The 20695-nt window shown below is 34.9% G+C and overlaps 2 protein-coding genes across 7 annotated transcripts; one reads left to right on the forward strand and one right to left on the reverse strand.

Moving 5' to 3' along the window:
• Window positions 1–1183: 1183 nt before the first annotated feature.
• ttc22 (tetratricopeptide repeat domain 22) lies at window positions 1184–14216 on the forward strand. 6 transcript variants are annotated; one of them, XR_007827986.1, is made up of 10 exons: window positions 1184–3732; window positions 4568–4609; window positions 5314–5899; window positions 7069–7124; window positions 7246–7361; window positions 7930–8048; window positions 8375–8536; window positions 11265–11417; window positions 12366–13022; window positions 13492–14216. XR_007827986.1 is itself a non-coding variant. In XM_051113511.1 (10 exons), the coding sequence occupies exons 4-10, from the start codon at window positions 5339–5341 to the stop codon at window positions 12891–12893; spliced, it is 1695 nt and encodes a 564-aa protein (XP_050969468.1). In that variant the 5' UTR covers window positions 1184–3507; window positions 3586–3732; window positions 4568–4609; window positions 5314–5338; the 3' UTR covers window positions 12894–14216. The 6 variants fall into 6 exon arrangements, 5 of the variants coding, with proteins under 5 accessions (XP_050969468.1, XP_050969471.1, XP_050969469.1 ...); XM_051113511.1 differs by having other exon boundaries at window positions 1184–3507; window positions 3586–3732; window positions 12366–14216; XM_051113514.1 differs by having other exon boundaries at window positions 1184–3487; window positions 3586–3732; window positions 12366–14216.
• Window positions 14217–14235: 19 nt separating this feature from the next.
• On the reverse strand, window positions 14236–20417 carry ttc4 (tetratricopeptide repeat domain 4). The gene is made up of 10 exons (XM_051113516.1): window positions 20109–20417; window positions 19836–19953; window positions 19551–19712; window positions 19353–19430; window positions 18053–18177; window positions 16455–16541; window positions 16105–16346; window positions 15864–15948; window positions 15664–15746; window positions 14236–15577 (listed from the first exon to the last, which is right to left on the reverse strand). The coding sequence occupies exons 1-10, from the start codon at window positions 20217–20219 to the stop codon at window positions 15475–15477; spliced, it is 1194 nt and encodes a 397-aa protein (XP_050969473.1). The 5' UTR covers window positions 20220–20417; the 3' UTR covers window positions 14236–15474.
• Between the last annotated feature and the right edge of the window lie 278 nt (window positions 20418–20695).

The raw sequence follows: 20695 nt of genomic DNA on the forward strand, positions 1-20695 counted from the left end.
ATGATTTAACATGTTTTAACATGATTAGCTTGTTGCTTATATTTTTATAGGCTAATTACAATGTTGTTAACATGATTGGCATGTTGCTAGCAAGTTACTAGCATGTTTCTAGTATAGCATGTAACTAGCATGTTGCTAGCATGATTACCAAGTTACTAGCATGTTGTTAGCATGTTTCTAATATGATTAGCATGTAACTAGCATGTTGCTAACATGATTACCAAGTTACTAGCATGTTGTTAGCATGATTAGCATGTTACTAGCACGTTGCTAGCATTTTTCTATCAAGATTAGCATGATTAGCAAGTTACTAGCATGTTGGTAGCATGATTAGCATGTTATTAACATGTTTCTAGTATGATTAGCATGCAACTAGCACGTTGCTAACATGATTACCAAGATACTAGCATGTTGTTAGCATGATTAGCATGTTACTAGCATGTTGCTAGCATTTTTCTGTCATGATTAGCATGTTACTAGCATGTTGCTAGCATGATTAGCAAGTTACTAGCATGTTGGTAGCATGATTAGCATGTTGGTAGCATGTTTCTAACATGATTAGCATGTTACTAGCATGTTGCTACCACGATTAGCATGTTACTAGCATTGTTAACATGTTTCTAACGTGATTAGCATGTTGCTACCATGATTAGCATGTTACTAGCATGTTGTTAGCATTTTTCCAGTATGATTAGCATGTAACTAGCATGTTGCTAGCATTATTACCAAGTTACTAGCATGTTGTTAGCATGTTACTAGCATGTTATTAACATGTTACTAGCATGTTGCTAGCATGATTAACAAGTTACTAGCATGTTTCTAACATAATTAGCATGTTGCTAACATGATTAGCATGTTACTAGCATGTTGCTAACATGAATAGCATGTTACTAGCATTATGTTAACATGTTTCTAACGTGATTAGCATGTTGCTACCATGATTAGCATGTTACTAGCATGTTGTTAGCATTTTTCCAGTATGATAAGCATGTAACTAGCATGTTGCTAGCATGATTAACAAGTTACTAGCATGTTTCTAACATAATTAGCATGTTACTAGCATGTTGCTAACATGATTAGCATGTTACTAGCATGTTTCTAACGTGATCAGCACTTTGTTAACACAGTTAACATGTTGCTAGCATGTTGCTAGCATTATTACAAGTTACTAGCATGTTTGTTGCTAGCATGATTAACAAGTTAATAGCATGTTGCTAACATGATTAGCATGTTGTTAGCATGTTTCTAACATGATTAGCATGTTACTATCATGTTGCTAGCATGATTAGCATGTTACTAGCATGTTTTTAACATGATTAGCATGTTACTATCATGTTGCTAACATGATTAGCATGTTACTAGCATGTTTCTAACGTGATCAGCATGTTGCTAACACAGTTAGCATGTTACTAGCATGTTGCTAACACAACATGTTACTAGCATGTTGCTAGCATTATTACCAAGTTACTTGCATGTTGCTAACATGATTAACATGTTGTTAGCATGCTTCTAACATGATTAGCATGTTACTAGCATGTTTCTAACATGATTAGCATGTTGCTAACACAGTTAACATGTTACTAGCATGTTGCTAGCATTACTACCAAGTTACTAGCATGTTGCTAACATGATTAGCATGTTGTTAGCATGTTTCTAACATGATTAGCATGTTACTAGCATTATGTTAACATGTTTCTAACGTGATTAGCATGTTGTTACCATGATTAGCATGTTACTAGCATGTTGTTAGCATTTTTCCAGTATGATTAGCATGTAACTAACATGTTGCTGGCATGATTAACAAGTTACTAGCATGTTTCTAACATAATTAGCATGTTACTAGCATGTTGCTAACATGATTAGCATGTTACTACCATGTTCCTAACGTGATCAGCATGTTGTTAACACAGTTAACATGTTGCTAGCATGTTGCTAGCATTATTACAAGTTACTAGCATGTTGCTAGCATGATTAACAAGTTAATAGCATGTTGCTAACATGATTAGCATGTTGTTAGCATGTTTCTAACATGATTAGCATGTTACTATCATGTTGCTAGCATGATTAGCATTTTACTAGCATGTTTTTAACATGATTAGCATGTTACTAGCATGTTGCTAACATGATTAGCATGTTACTATCATGTTGCTAACATGATTAACATGTTACTACCATGTTTCTAACGTGATCAGCATGTTGCTAACACAGTTAGCATGTTACTAGCATGTTGTTAACATTATTACCAAGTTACTAGCATGTTGTTAGCATGATTAACAAGTTACTAGCATGTTGCTAACATGATTAGCATGTTGTTAGCATGCTTCTAACATGATTAGCATGTTACTAGCATGTTTCAAACATGATTAGCATGTTGCTAACACAGTTAGCATGTTACTAGCATGTTGCTAACACAGCATGTTACTAGCATGTTGCTAGCATTATTACCAAGTTACTAGCATGTTGCTAACATGATTAGCATGTTGTTAGCATGTTTCTAACATGATTAGCATGTTACTAGCATGTTTCTAACATGATTAGCATGTTACTAGCATGTTTCTAACATGATTAGCATGTTGCTAACACAGTTAGCATGTTACTAGGATGTTGCTAGCATGATTTAGATAGCTAGATAGATTAGAAATATTAGAGTGGAAGCTTAAATGAGTCTAAATGGATTATAAATAGTACATAGAAGGGAAGCTTGATTGAGCCTCAAAGGATTCTGGGAGTTTAGATTTGAATTTTTTCAGTTGGAGTTTGAAGAGTGTTGGCTCATTTGAACATTCCGTCAATGTAAGTCTATGGGATTTTTGGTGGGTTTGATAGTCTGGTTTACGAAAACCGTAAACCGGATCAGTCTGAAAAGATACAGCACACCGAGTCAGACCAGTCTGAAGGTCTGGGCCGAGTTTGGTGGTTCTAGCTTGAAAGCTCTAGGAGGAGATAGATACCGAAATTTGGCTCAGAAGAAGAAGAATAATAATATTCTTAAATAGTAGATCAGTAAGTTGGCTTTCTCAAGCCAACTTAATAACAACATGCAGTGAACGGTAAAACTGTGCACTACAAACCAGTGTGCTCATAAAGTAATACATATGGTAAAACACACCAATTTGCAATATCAAGCAGCAAAACGAGCTGTTTTTAACAGCTTGAAGGTTGGACGATGATGAGACCGGAAGCCAGAGCCAAGAAAAAGGTAAATATGCTATTTTAGCCGTATTTCCATTAAAATTTCCTTCGTGTGAAGAATGAGATATGTTCACTTGAAACATGAAAACAAGAAACTGTCCCATTCTTAAACTAATTAGACAAATGTATCTATACTAAACACAGTGTCTGCATTAAATAACGTATGTGCATTATTAATATTTTAACACGTTTCTCTTCAGACTGGAACTGTTGAATATCAAGCACCACACTGTCTGCTAAACACATCCTAGACTGACATTTAATATGTTTCCTCTCCGTAATCTGCTTGCCAACCGTAAGTCAGAACAGTAAAGGGTGAGTTGACACTGTGTTTCCATACTCATGAAAACAGTTGTGGCTAGTACTGCATATTACCACATGCCTGATATGCAGGGCCAAGACCATGTCAGGATGACATCATTAAGCATCTGCTGGCTGCACAATGAGGATCCCCCCTCTGTTATAGTCATCAGAGACAAAAACAGAACAGGAGTGTAAGGAGAGCGACCTCACACAACAGACCCATATTTTCAGTCTGAGGTAACCATTGAAGGGTCACTGCTCATTCATTTAATTTTTAAAACGGGAGCTTAATATATAGGCCTAGCATTGAAGGTTCTCATGTCACGATGTGGAGCTATTACTAGCCGGAAGGTAATATGAAAATATTTAAAAATTCAAATAAGGTCTATGTGCATATTCCTCTGCTTGAAGGTGTTATGTAAAATATTTGATGAGCAACACTGAGAAATTCAGAAAATTTTCATGCCATTTAAAACCTAAGCATGTCGTTCTTTGTATATTCTCTATATTTAGAGAAAGGATTCATTCTAGTGGTCATTATGGAAATTGCACCTAAAATGGAAGTTATGAACTGACTTGCTAAGATTTTTATGTAGAATTGTGTTGGTTGCTGAAAATGAGATTTGTACATCATCTGAAAGCTGAATAAATAAGCTTTTTGATTGATGTCTGTTAGGATAGGAGAATATTTGTCTGAATTATAACAGTTTGAAAATCTGGCATCTGAGGGTGCAAAAAAAATCAAAATATTGAGGAAATCACCTTTAAAGTTGACCAAATTAAGTCAGTTTTTATTCAGTTTTTATATATTTAGAGTAGGAAAATTACAAAATATCTTCATGGAACGTTATCTTTTCTTAATATTCTAATGAGTTTTGGTATAAAAGAAAAATTAATAATTTTGACCCATACAATCAAATGGTCACAAATGGAAAAAAGATAATATTCTAAAACTCTAAAATAGAAAATTCTGTCATCATTTACTCACTGCATGTGACATTAATACATTTTTATTTTTTATTGAAAGCATCAATAACAATATATATTTATGTGTGTTTTCTGCCTTTCACAGCATCTGGCAAGAGGATCCAGAAAACTTCCTGGGCCAACCTGGGTTAAGTACATGTACAAGTCATTACATAAAACCATCTTTTAAAAAAATCAAGATTAATTTCATATAAATTCTTCAGCTTATTCTGAACTGTTGTTAAAAATAAATAAAAAAATTAAAGTTGCCATGACTTACTGATAATATCATTTTTATATATCCGCTTTGAGTAAACAACCCTCTTAAGGTCAGGAAGAGTTGAAGTAATAATTATCTGGTAACATTTATCTGTATTTAAGAGCACTCAAATCAGTTTAGGTCACTCCACACTCAGAGAATAATGCTAAAGGAAATATTTATCAAAATGCTCATCAGACCACATGAACATGAAGAATTTCTTTCACAAACAGACAGAGATCAGGAAGCTCTGATTTCGAAATGCAGTGGATTGCATTTCTATCACAACTGGCAGTATTTAAAATGGTGTTTTGTTTTGCCGAATCATGGCTAATGGCAAATCCTGCATGACACCAAGGTGTGTCAGTCAAATTCAGAAAGTAAGACTCATTCTTTACACAGTTTCTGAAGCAAACGCCCATGTTGTCCTTTGAAATTAACATAGTTAATGTTAAAGCCACGATGTTGGGGTGGAGAAACCTGTTACAGGAAGCAAGAAAGCACACGTTTAACATCTTTCCTAACGTCTCAATTCTCCTCCTCTTCAAACCTGTATTTCCTGTCCCACATATAAGTTGTACTGTCTTAGTCAGGCATTGTCACTAAGTGTGGGAGACAATGGAGGACAGCACAGAAGAAGACATTGAGTCTCTGATTGAGGGGATGGCCTACATCCCTGGCCACTTTCATTTGGAGCTCAATCTGAACGGTGAACCCAATGGACTGGTCACCCTCCGTCACCGGGACACCCAGCTCAAACGCGAGAGCCTCAGGGCTGAGCTTGAAGCTGAGACGGGACGACTGCAGTACGCTGTGCGCAATATGCTGGGTTTGCTGGCCTTTCACGTAGACGAACTGGAGACGGCAGAAGAGGCCTTTCACAGCATCTGCCAAGAGGATCCAGAAAACCTCAACGCCTGGGCTAACCTTGGTTATGTATATGAACGCCTGGGTCGCGAGCTGGAGGAGGGGGAGTGCGTGGAACATGTAGCTGCCCTTATGGGCACAGAGATGGGGGAAAACCAGACAGACTGCAGACTCAGGGTAGCACGGTGCTTGGCTGAACAGGCTTACGCACATCCTCATGATGTGGAGCTGGAAAGGGATGAAGATTTACGGGAGAGACTGACAGCCGCGCTGATATTATACAACCGCGCATTAGATTACGGAGAGGCACTGGTGAGCACGTCACAAATTCAAATTTGAAGATAATTCACAGTACATCATTACGTTTTTGCAGAGTTATACCTTGTGAAATTTTATAATTACACTACCTTTCAAACGTTTTTGCAATGTCATTTATGTTTTTGTTAAGAAGTACCAAGCCTGCATTTATTTGATCCAATGTACAGCAAAAAAGGTAAAATTTTGAAATAATTTTACTATTTAAAATAACTATTTTCTATTTGAATATGTTTTAAAATGTAATTTATTCCTGTGATTTCAAAGCTGAATTTTTATCATAGAAATTAATATTTTTCTTTAGCAAGGATGCTTTAAGTTGATTAAAAGTGATGATAAAGACATTTATGTTACAGAAGATTTCTATTTCAGAGAAATGCTGTTCTTCTGAACTGTCTGTTTATCAAAGAAACCTAAAAAAATTCTACTCTGTTTTCAACATAATAATAATAATAAATGTTTTTTTGAGCAGCAAATCAGAATATTAGAATGATTTCTGAAGGATTATGTGACTGGAGTAATGAAGCTAAAATTTCAGCTTTTAAATCACAGGAATAAATTACATTTTAAAATATATTTAAATAGAAAGCAGTTATTTTAAATAGTAAAACTATTTCAAAAGGTTACTGTTTTTGCTGATCAAATAAATGCAGACCTGGTGAGCAGAAGAGACTTGTTTAAAAACATTAAAAATCTTTTGACTGTTAGTGTAAACTGTTAGTGTAAAAAAAAATGCTTTGAAAACTTTTTCAAATATTAATAACTAGTAACAGTTGCAAAAAAAAAAAAAAAAAAAAAAAAAGATTATAGCAAGGTTTTTTTTTTGTTTTGTTTTGTTTTTCCGTAATGATATCAGCTTTTAATATTTTTGGGTCGCAAAAAATTGTGAATTTATTTTTTTTATTCAAGTCATTGTTTGTATGAATTGCATTTTTCTTGAGGTATTTTTGAATGAATTATTAGATATTAATTTCCATAGAAAAACATTTTCCATTAAGGTTACGCACATTTACCTCAAACAAAGCACAATACAATTCAAAATATGAGGAAAACACCTGTGATAATAAGGAAAGGAAAATTCCTTCATATTAAAACAGTACATTGCACCCTATTTTAATAAACCTTTTTAAGTGTAGGACTTTGTTCTGTTTTTTTATTTCCTACAGATACCAATTGAGGAAAAAAGAAGTTGGTATTTTAAAATGGCAACAATTTACATAAGGTATTTTTGACACTTTACCTGTTCAGTTTAATTTTTAACACATCAATCTTATATAAGCTGTCATGAACTGAAATAATAATGTAACTATGTCAATAACCTTAACCTTTGTTTGTTTTAATAGGTTAGATGGAATTGTAAGGGATTCGAAAGACATTGACCTCACAAGACTGAACTATTTCAACAAGGGCCTCAAGCTTCTCACAGAGACACTAAAATCTGACAACACACATCTCAAAGGTAATTTTCAAGGAGTAGATATGATGAAGATTTTTAATAAAGCATAAACACAGTCGGCTTCTATGTTCTTAGATAATACCCTAAATCAAGAATCGATTATGGTCCTCAGGGGACCCTGTTTGTGAGATGCAACGTCCACACAGCAAATGTGTGGGGAATAGTGGATATGAAGTTACAAATGCAATATATGATGTTTATTTTTTCCAGTTTTGTGTAATGCTTAAGTATGAAGCCACGCACATGACATGCTGAATAAAAAGACTTGGCCACAAATTAGGAATTCATTCCCACAATTTATTAATCCATGGCGACACTGTATTAATTAGTTATCTTGTTTTAGCTCTGTGTTTCTACAACTATTTAACATTGAAAAATATTCTTTTTGTCTGTCTATAATGTTGTAACATTTACTTTACACTCATCAGAAGTGAAAGGTTCCACAGACCAGCCTTTCCGGTTTTATGTTGCCACATGTCACGCTTGGCTCTTTTATGACCTTTTATCAGCGTCTTCTAGCAGATCGCAGATGTCAAGGAATCATTAAGACAGTGTCTTTTTATCCCTCTAGCACTGGCTTGGTGTTATGTTGGTCTCATGCTGGAGCGGACGGAGGAATTCTCAACTGTGCCAATGTCAGTCCATGACTGTGGTTTCTCCGGATTGGACCCGCTGACGTGTTACGGATCGGTACTGTATGTCAGACCTGGAAAATGTAGAATGTCTTACTGTGGTCAAGCTAATAGATTCCAGATATCCAGATTCCAGTGTTGAGATTATTTGCACATTTCCTCTGTAGCCACAACATGTATGGGTGTAACTATGTTGATTCTTGACACAGGTGTTAGAAAGATGTGCTTAGGCTTGTGTTTGACATGATTAAATATGAACTGATACATTGACATGCCAATGCATTTATGCTAATAATACTATGACTATGTGCATAATAATGTGTGAAAAAATAATAGTGGGAAAGACTAAATGATTAGATTTGTTCTCGCTGCTGATTTTTACAGGCCATTAAGCTCGCCACGGATGATGCATTCATACTCAACAGGCTAGCAAACGTGTTCTTCCTGTCAGGCAAACTAGAGATGGCCACAGGTATCTGCAACATGGCTCTGAGTGTCCTGCCTGATGCAGAACTCAATTGGCAGGCATACTGCACTCGTGCCAAGGTAAGCAAAATACTTGATTACCACGCAAAAATTAAGATTTTTTTTAACATTCATTTCTGCTTTTTTTCCCCATGTGCTTGTATGTGAAAGCACTCACAGACACTGAGTATGTTAAACTAATGGTGGATTTGTTTCTTTTTTATAACCTCTCCTTAAATTACACCACAGGATAAACTAGGATGACAAAAACAAACGCTTCTGCAGAGACAAAGAAACACCCATTTTGTGACTCATGATAAAACGTTGCCCCAAAATGTATGGACGCAATGTGTGGGTGTTATTGCATTTTAAAAACCACTTACGTTAGAACTTCTCCTTTTTATTGGCCCAACTAGTGGATTAGTGGATTAAATGAGTTCAGTAAAGGGTCATAAAACATAAGATGGAAAAATTATTTCAAAGCTTTTGCGTTCATACATGTATCATACATGTATTGCATTTCCTGGGAAACTTTGTGTCCGCTTGCAAATTTTTTGTCATGGAACTAATATAAGATATAAAGAAAACTACAAGTCTTTTTGTGGGAGTGCAAAAGAATTTATGCAACAGCATTTAAATATAACTTTCTTATAAGTGCCCTTAAAGGGATAGATGAAAAAATGACCCAAAAATGAAAATTCTGTCATTAATTACTCACCTTCATGTCGTTCCATACCTCTGAGACCTTTGCCATTAATCTTTGAAACACAAATTAAGATATTTTTTATGAAATCTGAGAGCTTTCTGACCCTGCATAGACAGCAACGCAACTACCACGTTCAAGATTCAAAAAGGTAGTAAGGTCATCATTTAAATGGTCCATGTGACATCAGTGGTTTAACCGTAATGTTATGAAGCTATGAGAATACTGTTGGCATTACTTTTTCATTTACAAGAAAATATCTTTTTCAGCTAAGTAACACCAGTTACTTTGTTTTCCCACTGACTGATTTACAGCTCTCTGGGAATAAGTACAGAGGCAAACTCAGAATATGCCACAAACCTGCAATAATTAAATGTTAAATAACATCTCACAGCTTGAGGCTTATTCCTTTCATTTTTGGTGTGAAAGGGCTTTTACATTTGCCAAAAATACCACTTTTTATATTGTAAACAAACCAGCAAGCCAGTCCAGATTTAAAAAGTAACGCAAAAGTAACGTAATGCATTACTTTACATAAAAAAAAAGTAACTAAGTAGCGTAAATAGCTACTATTTTAGGGAGTAATGGAATATTGTAATTGCATTCCCCAACACTGATTCTTGTAGCTTCATAACTTTATGGTTACTATTAGAGGTCGACCAATATTGGATTTTACCGATACTGATAACTAGGTTGGACCATACTGGCCGATACGGATTAATCGACCGATAGTTTTTAAAATGAATACTAAAATAAAATAGTGCTCTACTATTTTTTTTTTTTTTTTAAAAGTAGCCTACTGAACCATACTTTGTAAATGAATAAAAAGTATTAATATTAATTATATATTAATCATTACAGTTAGTTCATTGTTCATTAATGTTAACTAAAAAATTGTTTTTTAAAAAAATGTTAACATAAAAGCAAAAAAAACTAAAAACTAAAAAAAAAGCAAAAAAAACTAAAAAATTTTTAACATAAAAGCAACTAAAAAATTTAAAATATATCAGTAAATCCTGAAATTAACACATTCTAACAAGGAACAATACTTCTATTCTACAGCTTTTATTAATCTTAATTCTACACAAAGGCCATGTATTTCAGTATTGAAATTGCATACATATGGATATTGTGTACTTTCACAATTTAACTGCTTCTATTCTAGAACATTTGTGGTTATCTAATCAAAATATAAAAATATGTTGGTTACACAACGGGCAACAGTGCAGTGCTGCGTCTAGAAGAGCTCGCAGCTCTCCGGTATCACACACACTGGACATGTCGCGTTCAATTCAAGTGGCGGTCTACAAGACTTTATTTGATAACCAAACGGGTAAAAGTATACTGCTGTCCTAGATGCAGCATCTAGTCAATAAATTCACCGCTTAGTAATGACATGAAAACATGCACTACAGTATACTGTACACACCGTTTCGTTGTTGTTTTAAATCCGCTTTTGAAGTGTCATGTGTCTAAACAAACTGCATGTGCTGTCAGTGATATCCACTAGAGGCCAATCTCGAGTTGTATAACAAGACTATAGGGACTTTTGTATAATGATGATCTTCTCATCCGCTCCAGCAACGGACCCAACCGATTCCACCAATCAACTATCGGTGCCGATTAATCAGCAAAACCGATACATCGGCTGACCTCTAGTTACTATTATTACTATTTTATATTATTTACTAGTGTCAGTTGCGTTGCTGTCTGTGCAGGGTCATAAAGCTCTTGGATTTCATCAAAAATATCTTACTTTGTGCTCCGAAGATGAACGAAACTGTTACGGGTTTGTAACGACATTAGGGTGAGTAATTAATGACATAATTTTCTTTGTACATTCACACAGGTGTACTTCATCACATTAACATGATAAAATAACATTTGAGAACCAGAAAATTAATTTTGAACAGTGTCAGTTGTTTAATTATCTGAAACAAACTTATGCCTTTTTATGGCATCCATATAGTTGTTAGGTCCTCTGTGTATGTGTTCATTTCTGCCCACTATTTATTTTATTTTTTTCATTTTTCCTCTGCCTATTTTAATTTTTATAGTTTCAATGCACCTCAACATATGTTATGCCATTTGCAACTTTTTCTCCAGCTTAGCGTCACTACATATGCAAAGGATCTGGATAAAGCGAAGTGCAGTCAAGGTGGCATCCCCGACCGTCAGATTCTGAAAGAGGCCCGTGCTGATCTGGAACGTGTTCTGGCTGTGCGACCCTGTTTGAGGACTCATTTGGAGATGGGTCAGGTAGTTATGAAAACATAAAACATACACTAGGTCAAACATTTGGTCCCTTATGCTCACGAAGGCTAATTTACTGTCACTTTTGATACTTGATGAATAAAGTTTCTTGAGCAACAAATCAGCATAATGGAATGCATTTCACAATATTACTGCTTTTACTGTATTTTCCATCAAATAAATGCAGCCTTGTATCAAGACTTTATTAAAAACATAAACACAGTTATTCCAAATGTCTGACTGGCAGTTTAACTACTAATATACACTACCAGTCAAAAGTTTTTGGACAGTAAGATTTTTAATTTTTTTCTTTCTTCTGCTCACCAAGCCTGCATTTATTTGATCCAAAGTACAGCAAAAACAGTACAACTTTGAAATATTTTAACTATTTAAAATAACTGTTTTTATTTGAATATATTTTCAAATGTAATTTATTCCTGTGATTTCAAAGCTGAAATTTTTGGAATCATCCTTCAGAAGTCATTCTAATATTCTGATTTGCTGCTTAAAAAACATTTATTATTATTATTATTATTATTATTATTATGTTGAAAACAGCCGAGTAGATTTTTTTTTTCAGGTTTCTTTGATGAATAGAAAGTTCAGAAGAACAGCATTTATCTGAAGTAGAAATCTTTTGTAAAATTATAAGTGTCTTTATCATCACTTGTGATAAATTTAAAGCATCCTTGCTAAATAAAAGTATTAATTTCTATAATTAATTTCTATAATCCCCTCAAAAAAGTATTCCAACTTTGAATGGTATAGTGTATAATGTTACAAAAATATTTTACAAGATTACTGCCTTTGCTGTATTTTGGATCAAATAAATGCAGGCTTGGTGAGCAGAAGAGACTTTTTAAAAAAGAAAAATCTTACTGTCCAAAAACTTTTGTCTGGTAGTGTAGTTAATAGTTTAAGAGCCTAATATATCCATCTCTCCCGTTCTCTCAGGTTTACTACTACATGGGTGTGGACGCCCTACAGGAGAGCCTGTTGGTCGATGAAATGGCGATAAACCAGGCCCTGGTTAGTCTATCTAAAGCTCTGCAGTGTCCTCTGGGCTCTACAATCTCCAAACTACAGCTCCTGCGGGGTCGCTGCCTGCTGCTAAAAGGAGAGGAGCAGAACGCCATCGACTGTTTTAGGAAAGCGCTTGAACTGGAACCTCCCAGCGTCCAAGACACGGCAGTCCTGCGCTGCCTGCTACAGGCTATTCTAGTGAGCTTCACCCAGAGTGGGAACGATACAGGTCACGCTATAATCCAGTTAGAGGAATGTTTAAAACAGGCGGAAGAGCGATACGGAGCAAACATTGTTCAGACTGAGTTGAAGGCACTGTGCCGAGCACACACGGATGAGGTGACAGAGCTCTCAAAAGATCTGGTGAAGAAGGGGAGGTTGGAAGTGGTTAGAAAGTTGCTGAAGAGCGTACAGCCACAGGGGAAAAAATTCACATTGGGAAGGTCCATGTCTATTTGAAAGAATCTGTGAAATAACAGGAAGAGACTCCAGATAATGTGTTGATGGGCAATTATGTGATGTCCAGGAATTAATAATAATGTAACGTCTCATTTCAACTTAGAGGTAATCACTTTTGTTAAAGGTGAAGTCAATTTAAAGATAATGTACTCACCCCCTTTTCATCCAAGATGTTCATGTCTTTCTTTCTTTAGTCGTAAATAAATTGTTTTTTGAGGAAAACATTTCAGGATCTTTCCCCATATAATGGACTGATATGGTTCCCCCGAGTTTGAACTTCCAAAATGCAGCTTAAAACGATCCCATATGATTTTTGAAGTTGAGGGAGAAAATACGATCAGAGTTTTTCGACATACCCTAACTGTCCTGAACCAAAATACACAGAGTTCAGGGAGAGCAAGACAAGACGAGTGTTTGACATTAGAAAAATTAGAAAATGTTATTTTCATTTAAATTTTTAAATGAAAATAACAGATTGTTTCGCTAGATAAGACCCTTCTTCCTTGGCTGGGATCATTTACAGCCGCATTTTGGAAGTTCAAACTCGGGGCACCATATCAGTCCATTATATAGAGATCTTGGATGACAAGGGGGTGAGTACATTATTTGTAAACGGTTGTTCTGGAAGTGGACTTCTCCTTGAATGCTGAGTGATGGATGAGGGAAATGTGTTTTGAAATTATTACTATTGTGTGAAAGTTTAAAAAGTTGTTTTGGAATGTTGTCTTTATGGCAAATTTTTCCTCCAGGACATGCCACAAAGCACGAAGAGCCAGTTACACAAGAAATAAGTGTTTAAACCTAGAGATGTACTATGGGGTTCACAAGCCTGAGACCACATAGAAAATCTGGGACTATTTACATTCAAACCTACAAGTAAACAAATAGTATTTTTAAAAATAGAAGAAACTCTTCATTTAAATATTAAATACTACACTATTACCTCTTAGGAACATTCTCAAATCACAATGGACAACACAAACAAGTTTTACATAAATATGTGGTTCATGTCAGGTTGATTGCTGCTGTCAATAAAGCAAAAGAGGGGGGGAAAGCCTTATTTAAATTATGCTAACATCACTTGTAATAAAAAATGTCATTATAAAAATCATACGGTTATTGGAACCGTATGGCATTTCATCATGAATACATTTTTATTTAAATCATAGATTGTTTTATGTGGTTGAAATAAACATCACTAAATGAGGTTTGCATTAGATGGTAATCCCCAAATCAGTCTAAAATGTTGTCTAAAAAGCTCCAGCATCGTTGAGTCCAACTTATTTTATCCAGAAACTGTTTTAAAGTGATACTTAACCCAAAAATGACTTTGGTCGTCATTTATTCACCCCTCATTATGTTACAAAACTGTATGCCTTATAGTCTTTTGTGGAGCATAAAAGATATTATAAGAAATGTCCCATTGTTTTCTGTCAATACAAAAGGAAGGCAAAGGGCTCCAATATTTTCTTGTGTGTTCTACTGAAGGAACAACATGAGCTACACTACCATTAAAAAGATTTTTTTCATTTGTTTTATCCAAAATACAACAAAAACAGTAATATTGTGAAATATTTTACTGTTTAAAATTACTGCTTACTACTTGAATACATTTTAAAATGTAATTTATTTCTGTGATTAAAGCTAAATTTTCAGAATCATTACTCCAGTCTTCAGTGTCACATGACCCTTCAGAAATCATTCTAATATGCTGATTTGCTGTTTGAGAAACATTTTTTTTTAAATTATCATCAGTATTTAAAACAGCGGAGTACATTTTTTCAGGATTCTTTGATGAATAGTAAGATCCAAAGATCAGCATTTATCTGAAATAAAAAGATTGTTTGTATAATAAATATTCTATAATTATAGAAATTAATACTTTTTAGCAAGGATGCTTTAAATTGATTTAACGTCATAAAGACATTTATAATGTTACAAAAGATTTATACTTAAAGCATCCTTGCTGTTCTACTGAACTTCAAAGAAACCTGAAAAATTCTACTAACAAATGTGTTTTGAGCAGCAAATCAGAATATTAGAATGATTGAAGGATCATGTGACTGGAGTAATGATGCTAAAAATTAAGCTTTAAAATGACAGGAATAAATTACATTTTAAAATAAAAAAACGGTTATTTTAAATAATGAAAATATTTCAAAATTTCACTGTTTTTGCTGTAACTTGGATCAAATAAAAGCAGATTTGGTGAGCAGAAGAGACTTCTGTAAACCTTACTGTTCAAAAACTTTTGACTGGTAGCATATGGTAAAAAAAAGGCAGAGTTAAATACCGAAATATCTAAAAAGAATCAGTTTTATATCTGTATTTTACACCTGTAATGTTTTATCTCAAATTGCACATGAAAGAAATTTCCCCCCCCCACCAAAATGGGTGGGGGTTGGGATGTTACATGCTTTTAAGGTGAATCATTGACGTTGCCGCAAAAGAAATCCACTTCAAAGTTCTGCTTTAATCTCCAGAGTTTTCTCAAGGGGTGGGGTGCGCAGAAATGTTCTTAATAGCAGAGGGCTGATTTATAGCCAGGGCGTTTAAAGTCTTTTAAGTTCTGAGCAGAACATCATTTCAATCTCTGGACCTTTTTTCCTGATAAAAACTGCTTAGAAAATGGAGAGCCTGATACCAGCACAATGAAACTAGGCGTCCCTGCCTTCACCAAGCACCTGGAAAGAACAAAATAGACAGAAAGAACATCAGAGACCTATTCAAACAGTGATAAAACTACTTAGAAGAAATTCCTCTGAAATACCTTTGATGCTGAAGAACGTTAAGAAGTGACTTTTCAAGATCAACTTGATAAAGGTGTCCTTTTTCAGGATCCTCAAAAAACAGCTGAAAAAATTGAGGTTACAAAAAACAAATCTTTTAGTATCACATCTAATTTAAATTCTAGCATCAGAGGATGGGTACGGATCAAAAGGTGTTATTTTCATCTCTTTGTATACCGACCTGTAGATTTTGTGGCTGATATTTTCTGTCTGAATCCCAGGGGGGAAGCTCTTCACCAAACATAACTGCCAAATGGTCTATGAAGCTGAACGACACAAAAAGAGTTATAAACCAAATCAATATTTGCAGATTTTCAATTTAAATTAATTACTTCAATACAAATTAGTAGTTCAATATTCAGGCCTCCATTCCTCAAAAAGGATACACATTTTAATAACGACTTTTTGACTTTGTAACAAACCTGGAGTTCTCGCAGAAAGCTGATATAAAGTCAGTCTGGCTGTGCTCAGGGTAGAGGAACAGCACTGGCCAGTGAAGGACTCCCTGCTCATCCATATAAACACGAGCTCCTGTGGCCTCCTGAGAGCCAATTCCATCAAGCTCCAAATCAGACAGGGCTCTAGACGCACCTCCATCATCATCCTCACTGTCCGAACCCCTATGTTGAGAAGGCTCGGTCTTCAGAAGTTTAATGCCACGCTCCTAAAAAAAAAAAAAAAAAAAAAAAAAAAAAAAAAGTCATTAAAGATTTTGCTCTTTTGTAACGCAGTTTTAAAATTATTTTGAAATTAAACTCTGTATCTGCAGTACCTTAATGGCAGCTAACAATGCTTCTTTGTCATTCTGTTGCTTCTTCGCTTTAACCTTCGCCTTCCTGGCATCTCTGTCAGCTTCCCTCTACAACAAAAATACATTAAACACAGGAGCAAACAGTAAAATCAAATGAAATTAGAAGATTATGAACAAAAATGCACACTTTGTAAATATTGATTGGTAAATATGCAAATAATAAAACAGCAATGCACAATTACAAATTAACAAATTTATCGTTTAAGTGTTATAACTGGAATTTATTATTAATATATACATTACATTCACATTTATCACATTAATTCTGTAAATCCTTACACCTTAAAGAGTTCTGGAGAAGTCCACTTCCAGAACAACAATTTACATTTCAGGATTTTTCTCCATATAATGAACTTCCAAAATGTAAATTAAATGCGGCTTCAAACGATCCCAAATGCGGTTGTATACCAGCTGAAGAAGAAGGGTCTTATCTAGTGAAACGATCGTTATTTTCATTAAAAAATACAATTGAAATACTTCTTAATCTTAAACGCTCGTCTTCTCTTGCTTCCCCTGAACTCTGTGTATTCTGGCTCAAGACAGTTAGGGTATGTCGAAAAACTCTTGATCGTTTTTTCTCCCTCAACTTCAAAAATCATTTGGGATTGTTTGAAGCCGCATTTAAACTGGTTTTTGGAAATTTAAATTTGGGGCACCATATCAGTCTATTATATGGAGAAAAATCCTGAAATGTTTCCCTCAAAAAACTGACTGAAGACAGAAAGACATGAACATCTTGAATGGCAAGGGGGTGAGTACATTATCTGTAAATTGTTGTTCTGGAAGTGGACTTCTCCTTTAAGTGCTTTAAAGGAATAGTTAACCTAAAATGATAATTTGCTTAATTTTACTTATCCTCAGTCCATCTTAGATGGCTTGATGAGTTTCTTTCTTTATTGGAACAGATTTGGAGAAATTTAGCATTACATCACTTACTCCCTAATGGATCATCTGTAGTGAATGGGTGCCGTCAAAGAGAGTGAGAGTTTAAACAGGTGATAAAAGCTTCACAATAATCAAAAAAGTAATCCACATGACTCCACACAGTCGATCAATTAATGTCTTGTAAAGTGAAAAGCTGCGTGTTTGCAATAAACAAATCTATACTCAAGACATTTTTCTATAACCATAATATTGCCTTTTCTAGTGAAAAAGTTGTCTCGTCTGAATCAAAAGAGAAATATGCCCAAACATGTTGGTGGATTTTGATATTTGAGGATAACGGGATCCTTTTTCCACTGGAGGATGTGTTATTATGGATTATGAACTGATGTTTTGGCCAGAGGTTATGGTTTAAAGTTAAAACTCCTTAACTATGGACTTGTTTTTTGCAAACACAAAGCTTTGGACTTGGTTGATGCACTGTAGTGTGTATTATAATGTTTTTATCAGCTGGTTGGACTCTCATTCTGACGGACCCATTTACTGCAGAGGATCAATTGGTTGTTGTACTGCTAAATTTCTCCAAACGTGTTCTGATGAGAAAACAAACAAACTACATCTTGGATGGCCTGAGGGGGAGTGCATTTTCAGCAAATCTTCCTGTCAGGTCTTTCTACCTTCTGTTTGTCCGCTGTGGCTCTCAGCTCCTGTAGTTTCTTGTCGGTAGGAAGCAGCCTGAGACCTTCATCACACCACTGCAATGCTCCTGCGTAATTACGCAGCTCCATTGAGCACTGTGCACCTAAATACATACACAAAAAATGACACAGATACAGTGGAAGTCAAAAGTTCAAATACACCTTGCAAAATGCTAATTATTTTACCAAAATAAGAGGGATCATACAAAATGCATGTTATTTTTTATTTAGTACTGACCTGAATAAGATATTGCACATTTACATATAGTGCACAAGAGAAAACAATAGTTAAATGTATAAAAATGCATTCTTAATACTGTGTTGTTACCTGAATAATCCACAGCTGTGTTTTTTGTTGAATGATAGTTGTTCATGAGCCCCTTGTTTGTCCTGAACAGTTAAACTGCCTGCTGTTCTTCAAAAAAAATCCTTGAGGTCACACAGATTCTTTGGTTTTTCAGCATTTTTGTGTATTTTAACTATTCTCAACAATGACTGTATGAGTTTGAGATCTTTTCACACTGAGATACAACTATTACATAAGGTTCAAACGCTCACTGATGCTCTAGAAGGAAAAATGACGCATTAAGAGAAATATGGGGGGGTGAAAACTTTTTAAATTGAAGATCAGGGTAAATTTTAAACTATTTTGTCTTCTGCGGAAGTGTCTTTTGTAGCTTCTGAAGGGCAGTATGCAATGAAAAAAAAAAAAAAAAACGATATTTAGGCAAAATAAAATATACACATCTTAATTCTGTTCAAAAGTTTACACCCCCAGCTGTTAATATATCGTTTTTCCTTCTGGAGCATTAGTGAGCGTTTGAACCTTCTGTAATAGTTGCATATGAGTCCCTCAGTTGTCCTCAGAGTGAAAAGATGGATCTCAAAATCATACAGTCACTGCTGGAACGGGTTCAAATACACAAAAAAAGCTGAAAAACCAAAGAACTTGTGGAATTTTTCTGAAGAACAAACAAGGGAACAGCTGTGGATCATTCAGGTAACAACACAGTATGAAGAATAAAGTTTATGTAAACTCTGGAACAGCACCATTTCTATAAATTCAACTATTATTTTCTCTCGTGGACTACATGTAAACATCTTTTATGTGAAATATCTTATTCAGGTCAGTACTAAATAAAAAAATAACATGCATTTTGTATGATCCCTCTTATTTAAATTCGGCAAGGTGCATGTAAACTTTTGACCTTAAATGTATATACACATATTTTCTGTACAAAAAAAAAAAAACATTTCGTGAACTTTAGCCACAACTCACCTCTGATTATGGCTTTAATGTGGTCTGGCTTCAGTTTCTTTGCAGCTGTGGCATCATTCAACGCCGAACGCATATTTCCTAAAGGAAATAGTTAATTGCATACATCAAAGGAGAGAAAAACGTAATTATCCTGACACATCTGCAAGGCAACTTTAACACAGACTCGCATGTGTGTGTTTGGGGGAATACTGACTGTACCTAAATAGAAATGTGCAGCTGCACGGTTGGTGTACAGAATTGCATTGAGTTCAACATCCGTACAGTTCTTTTTCAATCCTTCTGTGTAAGACACTACAGCTTTCTTATAATTCTTCTCCTTAAAATAATCATTCCCCTCATCCTTCAGACCTCTGGCTTTCTCTGAGGAAAAAAGAAAAGGCTCAGATAAAGTATACAATTATCATTTAAAGGAGGTACATAGGTTCACACAAAGAAGCAATCAAAACAAAGAGAATGTAAAAAAAAATAAAGAGCTTCACTCACCTTCAGGTGTTCTGTCATCATCATGGATGATTGACTGAATGCAGGCGAGGTCGGGGTGTTTCTCTGGGTCTATGTTTTCTGGTGCTGTCTTCATAAACATGGGCACCTTATCAAATTCCTGCAAGATTTAAAACGCGTATTTACATATAATAACAAGCTCTGACGCTCAAATGCTATGCAATAACACACTCATTGAACTCTAGTAATGTCATGTTCGTTCAACAGCAGTGACATAAAGTTGTCAGTGAACTTTACTAATATGACGGTACTTACCTCCTCCCAGTTGCTTTCGTTAAACGCATTTTTGTATTTCTGTGTTTTAAACTTCTCCATAAATTCATCCATTGCATCGTCACTGTCTTCGCCTTGCGCTGGTGCAGCCATGGTTTTTCTGTTTAATTATTTTTGTGATATATTCCACTTAAAATAATGTGCTACTGGATGTATCTTAATACGTTACAGTGTTCAAAGAGTATCAGCTATTAGGAGCTAAACGCTCCAAAATGCGATAAAGCTATAACTATAGCACAGAACCACATGGCCTTAGCAAGCAACTGTTTCTCTAGTGCTTGACACACGCGAGAAACGCATTACCGCCATCAGCTGGTGTGGAGTATAACAAAAAACTACTTTTTATCCAAGAAGTAAAAAAAAAAAAAGTCCCATTCCCGTCCATTTAGCAATCACATGTCTTTACAAATACTTGCAAGAAAAAAATAAAAATAAAAAAAAAAAAAAAAAAAAAAGCAATCACAAATCTAGGTACTTTTTTCTGTGGGTGCCAGATTTTGCATTTTGCTCCAAAAAAAAAAAAAAAAAAAAAATTCAAACAGCTTTTTTTTGGTAGTTTGACTATATTT

This window comes from Labeo rohita, chromosome 6 (assembly GCF_022985175.1).
Source record: "Labeo rohita strain BAU-BD-2019 chromosome 6, IGBB_LRoh.1.0, whole genome shotgun sequence".
NCBI classification, from domain to species: domain Eukaryota; kingdom Metazoa; phylum Chordata; class Actinopteri; order Cypriniformes; family Cyprinidae; genus Labeo; species Labeo rohita.